Source organism: Aulonocara sp. 'chitande type north' Nkhata Bay, linkage group LG11, assembly GCF_057382095.1.
Source record: "Aulonocara sp. 'chitande type north' Nkhata Bay isolate Kocher_YH1m ecotype deep benthic linkage group LG11, A_spYH_male_GT1.1, whole genome shotgun sequence".
In the NCBI taxonomy this organism is placed as follows: domain Eukaryota; kingdom Metazoa; phylum Chordata; class Actinopteri; order Cichliformes; family Cichlidae; genus Aulonocara; species Aulonocara sp. 'chitande type north' Nkhata Bay.
This window is the reverse complement of record NC_141354.1, coordinates 8703089-8715995: the sequence shown is the minus strand read 5'-3', so window position 1 is coordinate 8715995 and position 12907 is coordinate 8703089. Positions and strand designations below refer to the sequence as shown.

Here is a 12907-nt window from a genome sequence, read left to right as displayed (position 1 = left end):
ACACCCACTTTTTGACTATTGTTTTGGGGTTTTGATTTGTTTGTTTGTTTTGGTTTATAGCAAACAGAAAATGCAGGAAGATGTGAAGAAGGAAGGGGAGCAGAAGGTTAAGAGTGGGTGGGTGGGGTAGTGGGCTCTGTGCTCTGAGGACCTTCTGTTCATCTGACCGGCCACTTAGGAAACACAGTGTCCCGTCTGGTGCAGGCACAGGAAGATTACATTTGGAGAGGTATCAGGTTTTTAAAACAAAGGGATGTGTTTTCCGTTTGCTGCCGATCCTTCCACTGAGATTTTTCTGCTCCAGAGTTGCAAATGTTTTCATTGGGGATGCTGAGAGGGTGTTTCTAATTTCCTCTCCTCTATCTCTGGGTGATTTCCTGTGTGTCGTGGCTTTATTATTGTGTGTAGAAAAATAGAGGGAAAAATCTGTCGGTACGTACGTGTTTAAATGTGCAAGTGTGTGCGCGTGCGGCCTTCACATGTTGTGGGTCTCTCTACAGAGGGGTGATCTTGACCTCCAAAGTCTGTGCTCTGCTAAGGTCTGTACAGAGTTAGGGCATCCAAGTTTCTCTTCCCTACAGTGATATGAAAACAATAAGCCTAAGAGCGGATTTGTACAGCGCCGCAGGACTGATATCACACGTATTTCATTGCCTGGGTCGAGTTAGGTGAGGGTGACAGTAATTGCTTGTAGTTCTTGCAAGTACTCTGTTGCATGACTGCTGTGCTGCATATGTGTAAAGATTCAGATTCAGATGTGATTCAGACAGCTAACCCATTCATACAATGGAGCAGTTCAGTTTTCTAACATCTTATCTCCATTTTTAAATACTGAGGGTAAACAGTAGCAATGTATTTTTGCTTTGTTTTGTCATGAGTGCTAAAATTTTGAATCCCTCTTTTGGACAAGGCCGATCTCTCGTTCCTATAATCTGTCAGTTCATGATTGAAACATAAAGCTGTGTCTATGAATGATTATTGGTGAGTAATATACTGTCTGCTGCACTTCTAAGTTGGTCTTAAGAGTAGACGGGCTGTCCTCAATCTAACTCACTGTTCTGTCATTTACTGGCGAGGCCCGGCAGATCCTAAGAGCCTCCTGTGGTTATATAGGCCATTTCCACATGGCCTCAGCCTTTTAAAGCTTGAGTGTGTTTGGCCCTCAGCTTCCTCTCTATTAGAACCTGCTCTGCTGGAACCAGATAAACCATCCTCACAAAGACTCAAGGGAGAAGTACGACACAAGACAGATCATGCACTCCCACTGCTGCTCAGAAGAGCATGAAGTCAGGGATGCTTTTCAGGGGTATTAAGACCCAAAGATTTGAAACAGGGTCGGCACATGTGGCTGTATTCTGAACCCTATCTGATGGTGCGGAGAAGTGATCGGGAATAAAACTGAGCAGAGCTTGACACACACAAACACACAACCCACGAAGAAGACCCCATTTTTAGAACTCTGTGATCTGGTGCCAGAGAAAAGAAACAAAGGGAAAAATGTATTTGGGCATCTTAAAATTTAATCAAGATAACCTCAAAATGGATATACTTCCCCTTTTTTAATGTTTTTAGCTTTTTGTCTTTTTTCTAGTAGTATTTACTCTTGACTGCATGTGGCCTCCCAGCCCAGAACCTACATTTAATTATGGTTGTGTATTGTAGATCAAAGTGTAAGCAGATCCTTGCTCATTTAGAGGGCTGAGAGGAAGGGCTCAGTACCTAAATCTATGGATAAGCGCTGGTCACCTAATAAATAACCAGGCTGTCACTCAAAGATTCAAACTCTCTGGGGCTTTTTTACTGAATCTTGTTTGTTGGCATCCATACTGAGACTTGAACAACCTTTAACTGCTAGTTTCATGAAGATCATTCAAGATGACACGTCCCCACATTATTTTCAGCTAGCTTTGTTCCCTGTCAACCCACTCAGTCTCATTACTGAATGGCAGAGAGCGAATTTTGTTGCATATCAGAGATGTGCTGAGACATGAGACAAATTCATCTGTGTGAGCACAAGTAACAAATGCAGTCTTTTTCTCTGTGTCAGATTCACAAAGCAGTGTCTGCGCTGGTGTACGTATGTAAAAAGAGGCAATCTTATGCACTATTTTTTGTGGAGAATTTACCATCAGGGCAAGCTTGCAAGGAGCAGCAGCCATTCTGGTGAACTGAACAGAAATATCATCTTTTCATTGGCTCCCTATTGAGACCAGAGCTCAACTGATGACCGGGTCCATCCTGACAACTTCAGAGTATAATCTTATCCCAGTAGAGCACTTCCCTCTCATAAGCAGGCTTGCTTGGAGATTCCAGAAGTAGAATGGGCCCTGTTAGCTACAGCATTCGCTGTAGCTAACAGGGCCCTCTCCTCTCGAACCAGCTCCCAGTTTGGGTCATGTCCTGTTTGTGGTCTCTCTATGCTCTCATTTTCTCTATTATTTTCCTGCTTGTGCCAGCAGTCTTTTCGTGTTCATTGCACCCCACCAAGTTTTTCCTTGTAGGTTTGATTGTTGGGGGTTTCACTTTAATATTGCAAGGTCTGAACCTTACAAAAATCAAACACCTTGAGCTGACTGCTGTTGTGAATTATTTTTTATTTTTGGCATTTTTTTTCTCTTAAACCGCTTTTCATTATGAATCTTTTCTTTAAGTAACTGCTGTCTGCAGCTAGCAGGGGGGATGTGATCTATGATTGTGTACGTGTTCAGTTTTGCAAGAGAACATGCAAGCACACAGTGTATGCTTCTGCAAATGTTTAAGTGTGTCATTTGAGCATGTTTTCACAGTAAAATCCCTGCACGTGCAGCCTCATAAGGAGTTGATTGGCTTCAGTCTCGTTTCTTGTTTAACTGAGATTTCCTGGTCGAAATTGAAAAGTGTTTTTTTCACATTAATAAAAAAAAGTTTATGAATGTGTTGCAAGTGATCCACGTGATCCGTGGCCCCTGAACACGCACACACAGATACTCAAATTGTCCGTCAGTGTTATTCTCCTGACTGAATCTGTTATTGGAGGCAGTAGGTAACTAAAGTATGGTCCCAGGTTGCTGAGCGTTAACTCCATTTGTTATGTTGAAAGATTTTGTTTCACTTTGACAGGACATGATGTCATTGGACAAAAGGAACGGATAATTATGCATCTTTGATTTCGCTTTTCCCCACTGAATCTTCTGTAATAATACAGATATTGTATGAAGCCATCTGCCATTCTGAACTTTGGCCCAACTTGAATATGAATATGAATTTTAATCCCTTTCAAACACTGTCAGCCCTATTTATCCATGTAATAATGAGAAATAAATGTATAAACTACATGGCTGTTGAAGCATAGGTCATACACTTTATTATTTGTTGTGCCCGAGTCATTTCCAGGGGCTATCTGTCTTGTTTTTGCTGCAGTTTTATTCCACATTACCCTTAAACCCAGTAGGGTAAAGTTGTGTAACAGATATTCCACACTGCAATTATGCCTCTGGCTTTCACATATTATTTGTGCCCATTTCTATTTTTAAATTCATTTCAGAATTTTCCTTTAGCTGCATTTGGAAACACCGCCTTTCCACGGGTCTACACTAACAGAAAATAAATTTCCACTATCCTATTTAGGATAAAAATATAATTTAGTTTGCCGAGCCTTGTGACTGGCTGGTGAGTAGTGAAAATGTGGCCCGCTGCCACCCAAGCATGTGACGGAACATAATGAGTTTTAGGTCAGCCTGGTATTCCTGTCAGTTTCCTCCTGTCACAGGACATTGTGCAAGTCTCTCTCTCACACACACAAACATACATGAACTTGGCCTGGCCCTCAGCTCGTGGGAGGGGGACATTGTCGCACACACTAACTGCTTCCAGTGCTGTGTTTATTGGCCTGTTACAGAGCTGTTAAACACAATTGTGTGGAATACCAAACACGACCCTGCACAACCTCAACTGCACTTTTACACCTGAGGTTGAGACATAAAACACATACATGCTCTCACTTTCCACTTTGACCTGTGATTACGGGCAACATTTTTTGTGTGTCTGTTGCCGTGTCAACCATAACCATGAACACCACGATTCTCCTCTCACATCTCAACGCAGATTTTCCACCTTGAATCAATGCATGCTCAGCAGTGAGAGGGACAAAAGGACAGAGGCATGGGAGGTTGGGGTGATGGAGGGATAGAGGGCTGTAGAGTTGGTCAGAGGGAAGAGATGCTGTCAGTGGTTTTGGCAGTCATAAAAGCAATGATGCATATGGGACATTCTGACCTCAGACTATTTCTCTCTTGGATCTGTCAGCACTGCTCAGCAGTTCCAGTGCTCCCTTTTCTTGCCCTTTGTTGCCCCTGTCGTCTTTGTTTGGATACTGTATGTCTGTCTCCCTGTGTGTGTGTGTATGAGTCACAGCTCAAGCATTAGACCACAGATGGGGGGCTTTGGAAAGGTCTGCGAGGTGACCAGGGTGACCTGCTATTAACAGTAGCACAGAGAACTGGGTGGAGGATTGTCGTTCAGTTCTGAGTTCACGTTCCTAATAACGTGACACTGTCGTAACAGGATGGTGACAAGGACGGGCATTTACGATTCTTTTCCAATATGTTCGCTGACATTTTAAGGCCATTTCAGCAAAAATTGTTTGGCATCAAAGTTTGATATGCTAAAACAGTACCAAGTATTTTATATTATTAAAAAGAACAGATTTAGAGCAGCTTTAGCAGTTCTTGTTATATTTTGATCTTACTGGAGAAGTTTGCCCAATTTGTCTTGGATGCAGATTGAACACCTGACAGCGCTGTGACCCAGAATAAGTGTGGATTATTAAAAGATTGTACTTGAACTCACAAGACATCTACCAACCAGTACAACTGTTTTCTTTTGGCATAGTAATATTTGCTCTTTTGTGCTGTCATCCACTTTCGGGCAACTGGGATTCCTCAACAAGTCCTCACTGGTCACCAGAGCATCAAATGCTCTTTAGATCCAAACCTCCTCCACTCATGAAAAAAAGCTATTTTGCTTTAATCACTGTCCCCCTATGGACTTGTACTGTTGTGTACTGTTGCCATTGGTAAATACAACATGTTTGTTTCTCTGTGTTTGTGGCTTTTAATAACTGTCATCAAAAGGGAATGAAAGGAGAAAAGAGCCAACCAAAGATTCGTTTTGTATCGCCCAGATTTAGGATTGTTGTGCCATTTTCTTTTCCATTACATACTCTGCTCCTTGAAACATTGTGTGCCTTTATGTATAAACATCTAGAAAGTCAATTGTCTGACTGCCCTCTGTCGTCATCTGTGAGATATTATCTGTTTATTGTTAGTATATTTCTGTGTAATGTGGCAAGACTATGACTGTCGTACACCTGACATCATCGTTGTGTTCCATCATAAGCACTTTAAAATCATGAGCAAACACCATTATAAGGTGCTGTGTTATTTGTTCACATTCACTGTAACAGATAGGTGCCTGTGTTTTCTACCCTGTAATAGTCACAACTACCCTTTTTAAATGAACAAAAATCACCTGCTTAATCATTTTTATTACATAAAATTCCCACAATTCTATACTAAAGAGGTTGATACAGATGTTTCCTCTCAAAAACACAAACAGATTTCCATTGGTTTTTAATTTCACTGAACCTATAATGATTTATGTTCATAATATTTTTCTCTGATTATGTGTAAAACTTTAATTCCTAGAAGGTGATATATGGTGACAGATTCGGTCACTCATCAGGCACAGCGTGGTTCTGTAATAGTTATTTACAGTCTGTGTCTAGATGGCAGTTTTAAAAAAGTAAATAATAAGTAAAATGTTTATATCGATAATTACTATGATATTGTACTATTGTGTACTTACTCAGAAATATGATATACAAAATCCCTTTGAATTATAATTGAGCTTCGTTTTACATTAAATTAGCCCTGAGATCATCCGGGTGCTTAATCAAACTGTCACATGATGTGAACTCAGTGATTTCATTTTTTCTATCACACGGTGATTAAAACAAACTCATTCTCTGGATTCTAGTTATTATAATAAACTTTGCTGTAATGCTTTTTTGTTTACATTACAGTATAGGTAACTGAAGCCATTGCTCTTATTTTTTCTGTTTCCTCGTGTTCCTTATACCAACACACCCATCAGCCAGTACCGTTGTTCTGACGATATTTGATGGTTGAGGACTTTGGCACATATCTGTTTATATATATATATATATATATATATTCAAGATGTCCAGCAGGATAGCATTAGCCTCAGGCACCGTCGTCAAAGTGCAGGCCCGAGTCATGGTATTAAAGCCGGCACTTTCCGTATGTCAGCCTGCTTTACAGCTTAACCCTGCTTAGATCTGCAACAGCCCAGGCAGTGTCGGTGATTTTTTTTTTCTCTGCGTGCCAGCTCTTAAAAAGGCCAAAGCTTATGTGTCACTGTGCAAAAGCGTTCCCATTTCAAACCACCCTTTAAAGAATAATCAAAAGAGGAAGCAGAGTATGATGAAAGTGTAACCATATCTGTACTTCTCTCTCTTTCTCAGTGTCTCACTCTCCTCCTCTTGATCCTGCTTTCAAAGTCTTTTTCTCTGTCTCGCCTTCTCTTTCACTTCCCATGAAAACTTGGAGATGGTTTCCAGGCCCGTGTAGTTATAGCCAAAGATCATACAAGTGCATATGCAAATTTTGATGGTGTGCGTAACGTGTTAAGATATGCCAAACATATCTTACAGTATAACTTGCTCATGAAACCAGAGGGCTCATAGAGTATCCACCTCTCTAATAAGTGAGACTAAAAATAAGTAGAAGTAGTCTCTCTGACAGAAGTGAGCACACATCCACACACAAGTATCTGGCAACACCTGCTGTCTGCCCCCTGGACCCTGCACCCCTTTGCTTTTCATTAACTAGGCTAGTAAATGGAAAAACACAAAGCAATATTGTTGCTCAAAGTTGTTGCTTGCACTCTTGCCGGCTACTGCTTACTCATCTAAAGGCTTTTGATTTTTATTTGATTTGTTTATTTATTTATTTATGTATTATTTGGGACATTGTACAGCTGGGACTGATCTCTAGTGCTTTTTAAAAAGACTTTAGTATTTAACTGACGAAACCTCAAAGTTTTTTGTTTTTCTGTTTCAGAAAATCACAGTGGTTTTAAATGGATGCTCAGAAATATGTAATGTAATGTATGTAATGTGCATTTTGTAAGACGGTTTAGTGTGTGTGACCAAATGTAGGGTTTTTTTCTTTTTTAAACCAAGGAAAGTATTGTTCACCATGTTCAGGCTTTTCCAGCAACACCCGGAATGTTGCACAATTTTTTCTTCTTCTATTCTTTCCATCACAGTCCAAGTTCTGTAATACTGGCAAAAAAACTGAACTTTTGTGCACTTGGATGGCATAAGACAGGTGCTTGTTTACTGATGGGTGAGGCTGAATTGGCTAACATGATTAATGTTCCCCTCTTTTTTCTGCCTTTTTTCAAGTTGGAGCTGCAGCCCTGCTGTGTATTCCTCCCCAATGACAGCCTCCCTTCTCCGAGCACTATCATCTGTGGCGACATTCCCGGCACTGTGCGTAGCTGGTACCACAACCAGACCAACATGCCTGGGACTCTGGTAGTTTGCCTGCCTCAGATTAGTATCCTCAGTGCTGGGCATAAGTACATGGAACCACTACAGGAGCTCCCCTTTGTGGTCTCAAAGCCCATCTTGGAAGAAGGTAGGTTTTCATACCACATCTAATGAAATCTAAACTTTCATTAGAATTATTGAAATACTCTGGGACATACACCCAGATACACAGTGATGTCAAAAAGAGTGATTTCAAAGCTGAAATTAGAAACACTGGTGGTGATAGATGCATAAGCTAAAATTGGAAATCTTGGGAATTTAATCCCACTTAGTGAGAAAGAAAATATGACTTAATAACTCATTTAATTTTTATTAATAATTAAAATGTATGATTTCACAATAGTAATAGCATATATAATGTCAATTCATCATCATTAGAGTCTTTTCAACACTGAGCAAACCTTTGACCCACTGCTACTCATTTACCATGACAAAAGACAAACAAACTTAAGTAGCGCGACTTTGAGAGATAGATCGTGCACATGTGGTGTGCACACCTGGTGGAGTTGACACAAGCAACACTTAGATGGTTGAGCAATGTTTTCTCTTCAGGAGGAGAAAAAAGGGGGGCACACTTCTTTTCTCCAAACTTTTTAATGACATCAGCATTGGGCATGCAGTTGTAAAAAAACAGAGGAGAAAGAAAAACGACAGCAAAAACAGTGACATCAGCTGCCTTGTCAATGTTGCAGTGAAAATTAACAACCCATGCTTTTAGTAATTCATTCCTACTCTTTGAAATGGTCTTCATCCCTCATATTCAATGCTCGGGATCAAAGCAGCCTGCCAAGGGCGTATTGGTAAAAGTGCTCTTTGTGGCCCTGTGATAATGAACCTGTTCCTCATCCCTGTAAGATGGTACTTCCAGGGTCAGCAAGTTCATTGGTTCAAGCACTCCCAGTGCTGCATGCTGTTTCAGACTCACAGATTTAATATTAGGCCTCAATTTACGCTGTGTTTGTGTATCTGGTTAATGGATGTGGCGTAATCAATTATAGATGAAATAACTATTCAGTATTCCTTTTCTCAGGTTTTCCATTTCACAATAGTAAAAGGTTATGTAATGTCCAAGTTTTTTTTCATGTGCTGGAAAAATGTTTTTACTCAAGCCACACCACTGTCTATTTTGTGGATCCCATATATGGTGGACAATTTAAATAATTGGGTTCCTAAAGGTATCTTAGAATCAGACTCTGTCAAGATCTGGCAAAGCTGCCCTCGCTGGATTTTAACAAAAAGGAAGAAAAATGAGAAGAAGGCCCCCACGTTCCAGGTACTTCAGAACTTGGGAATGACATCACTCCTGAGTAAGCTTGTTCCAAGAAAAGCGAGGAAAAACAGGATTTGTTTTGGTTCTTTGCAAGGTAGAGCGATTCATACATCACTAGCTATACAATATAATACTTGATTATGGGTCCTTAAAAACAGTGCTGCATTCAAAGATAAAGCCCGGTCAGTGCTCTGCTTATTTAGTTGAGTCACAAATACAGTTTACAGTTTTACCTCTTTTTACTTTTACTGCCACCATCTTGGATTGTTAACTCGGGATGGGTGTGGGTGCTCCGACTTTCTGAGTGTGAAATCCAAGTTTAGGGGTTCTGGATTCAAATTCTGACTGAGAATTTGGAAACATCATTCGTTATACCGTGGCGTAAACTGCAAATAATAAAATAATACAAGCTTCTCATTTTTGTTATATATATTTATGCTGTTACCAATCCACAGCATTCCACATGCAAAGTTTAAGTGGCACGATATACCAGGTGATGACCTCGTGGTGAAGTGGTTTACACATTTATTTGGCAAAGTTGCTGGTTCAATTCCAGCTGGAGCCATAAATCATTTTTAGGGTTGTGTCAGGAAGAGCGTACAGCAAAAAATCACTCTGCCAAATGAAACATACGGAGCTACCCGCTGTGGTGAGCCCTCGTGACCAGGGAACAGCAAAAAGTAGCTGCTTCTTCCTGTAAGAAGTCCAAGCTAGACCTTAGCTCATAGCTTATGATTCATACTAGTTTTAAACTATACAAATATTGAAAATAGACGTGGTTAGACTGAAGAAACATTAGCAAATTTATATTCAGCGAATAAATCTAAGTGACAGATTCTCTCAAAAAGGGAACACAGCACAATCCTTCTTACCTCTAGAGACCAAAATATGCCGAATTCTGTGCTATGGTGTGACACGTGTATATTGGATAAAACTGTTGCCTTTCATATGGCATAAACAATATGGCAGATTTGTAGAAAGATGGTCTATTCGTGTCTTATGGAGAACAATATGTACAAATCAGAAACACCTAGGTTAAATGGGATAACACAGAATCACATATTTTTCCTGAGACCATAGTGAGTGTTTATCTCTTTGCCCTCACGTCACATAATGTCTGTCATCCTTGCATCTCTTTGCCATTTGCAATATACGTACTTGTTTTCATATATCGTTTGCTTTTTCTTTATGTCTAACTCCAGGTGATGCCTTCCCATGGACGATCAGCCTGAGTCAGTTCAGCATATACACATTGTTGGGGCAGCAGCAAAGCCTGAGCCTGTTGGAGCCGATGGGCTGCACTTCCACACTAGCTGTCACATCCCATAAGCTGCAGAGCTCTGCTGAAGCAAGGCACTCCTTTGTAGTGTGCCTCCATGTTGATCTACAGCCCGTCCACGTCAAGTGCTCCAACCCTCAGGTCAGTCAGACAGTCTTTGCAGTCACAAAGTAGTCATTAGAATTACATGTATATTTATACAAATCATCCCCTTGTAAACTTTCCTGAAATATGAACGCACGAACCCTGGCAAGAAGATCCTGCCTCCGCATGATTTTCTGATATAGATTGAGTCCAGTAAACAAACTGCCTCATCTTCTGAACTCGTATAATTTTCATGAAAATGGAAGTGTAAACATGAGAGTGTTGCCTTGTTTGTTTTGGTAAAACATTTTGAGGTCTCAGTCAAGAAGAGTAAGGGATTGCAGTACTCACCATCATTGTTTTACAGCATGTTATTATGTTTTAGTGAGACTGTGATGAATACGGACGTACTGCAAACGGAACATGTTTGTCTCCCAGTTAGGTCCCTGTGTTGTTTTTCATTTCTCTCGTAGAATCACATCTACATGTACCATTACACATGTTTTGTTTTTTCACAATTGAATTAGCTGTATTGAATTAAGTTCCTCTGTAAACACTTAATTGGGTCAACCTTTAGAGCGGTCACACTGTTAAATGTCTTCGACCACAGTGATGAGCCATGGTGATATTGAGGGGAATTGGTACCAGAAACGAATTAAAGGCCTTAATCTGCTTGCGGTGAAAAGTTTCCCAGAGATGAGAAGAACTTTACTGAGGGAAAGTTTCTTTTCTTGCTTCTCTGGTCTCCCCGTCAAGTATGCTGCTGGTGTCTGGCAAAGCCGGGGAGGCTTATTGTGATTATATGATGAGTCATTATTAGTTTTTGGATGCCATTATAATAAAAAAAAAATCGTAATTCCTTTGCTCTGTTGTCCCATCTGCTCACCTCCCTCTTCTGTGCAAAATTTCTGACTTGAGGGGGGTAATAAGCTAATGCAGTTTCAAGTCTCACTGCAGCTTTTTAAGAACTGCTGCCAGAGCAACCCCACCCTCGCTAGAACAAAAGAGACCTCACACTACTTGATCGTCTTTCTAATTAGCGTTGCCATCTGGGGGAATATATATGGAGTTGTCAGAATGCTGCACAGTTACTGTACAATAAGTACAATGATTGTTGGATTTTGGGGGTAAAATTACATCTGCCGTTTCAAAACATAAATTATCACAGCGCTGATTTTGAGATATTAATACATTTAAAGTAAACAAATAGAAGCAACAAATTTGGCCCCTTAAATTTCCCCACGGCTACTCGGCTGCATGTTTGTCACATTAAGTCAGATTTTCCATTTCCATTACATGATGGATTACTTCATAGCACTAACAAAAGTATTTTTAGACAGTGTGGTGAAACAGTCGAGCCTTCAAGCAAACACCGTGGTGCGTTTTCACAGGTAGCAACTAGTATCGTAGTCGTATTTTGTATTTTTATCTGTGACTGTGACAGTACACGTGAAGATGCAAATTTCCTAATGAATTTTGGATTGTGCAGGTATATAGATTCAACCACGTCCGCAAAAGTGTGAGCAATGAGAAACCAATGCAGTCCATATGACACTTGTATGCCTTTTAGTCTGGACAGGAGGAGTTAAACGTCTCCATATTACTTCAACAAACTGACTGACTGGCTGTCTGAAAGTTGGGGTTACTAGTTGTGCTTTAACATTATCAGGACCACCTTGGAACGAGCGTACACACAGCAACTGTTTGCTTTAACCTTTGGCACATAACTGTACAGCATTTCAATGAACAGATATGCACACATACACACACCTGTTCCCGTGTACACAAGAGTTACCACACATACTCAACAATATGTCATTTTTGTGAAGTTTCTCTATAAACTGCTCCTAGATAAAAGGATACAAACACTCGCCATCTGCATGCTGTCCTGTCCCTCTCCATCTGTGTGTTTTTATGAATGACTGTTGGAAGCCTCTGTTCAGTCTCCAGTTTGTAGTACTGCACCCTAACAGGCCTCCTGATCTGCAGATGACAGGCCTTTGGAGAATCCAGGCCTCCAAATGTTCCCCAACTCATGAAATGTTGCATCTGTATTATAAGCTCATGTAAGCGTGTGTGTGTGTGCATGTTTTTCATGGCCCAACCTACCCTAATAGCAGTAGCTGAGCTAAACTGTCTAACCCTGCTAAGCAGAAGTATCAGCAGCAGCAAATTGACATAGGACAGGGTAAATAACAGAGGGAAGGTAGGAGATGAAGAATGAAGATCAATGATGAAAGGGTGGATGGAAAGGAGTTCAAGCTCTGCTTAGGTTTCATCGTAAAATTAAGGACAAGTCTTTATCCCAGATGCTAATACAGAGGTCACGTAACAACCCTGTCATTCATTTTCGTGTTGATCTCACTGTGCACACATTTTCCCTTTTTTTTCCCCCTTTGCTCAGCAGTCTTCAGTCTTTTCTTCCACATCTGCTACTGAGTGCAGTAGGCCTTGTTGTGCTTGATTGGAGTTCCAGGCCCCAACTCTCAGAGAAGGGAGCACGGTGCCGTACCTCCCCTGCCGGCAGTGCAGTTTGGTTGGGTATGGCAAACAGCTGTTGGCCCTGTCCCTGGACAGCGGCTGAATCGGCGTAGCAGCTCTTCCTGGACATGTTTGAAATGGTGCAGCTGTAATGTATTGTGGTGCTTCTAATTTGATT

At 40.8% G+C, this 12907-nt stretch overlaps 1 protein-coding gene across 3 annotated transcripts in view; it reads left to right on the top strand.

Annotated features, from left to right (window-relative positions):
- vps13b (vacuolar protein sorting 13 homolog B) overlaps window positions 1-12907 on the top strand; it is a 301321-nt gene that overhangs the window by 142305 nt on the left and 146109 nt on the right. For all 3 annotated transcript variants that reach the window (XM_086310380.1, XM_086310381.1, XM_086310379.1), the window contains 2 exons: window positions 7469-7703; window positions 10088-10305. In XM_086310380.1, the coding sequence (XP_086166506.1) occupies window positions 7469-7703; window positions 10088-10305 (453 nt within the window). The remainder of the gene's footprint in view (window positions 1-7468; window positions 7704-10087; window positions 10306-12907) is intronic.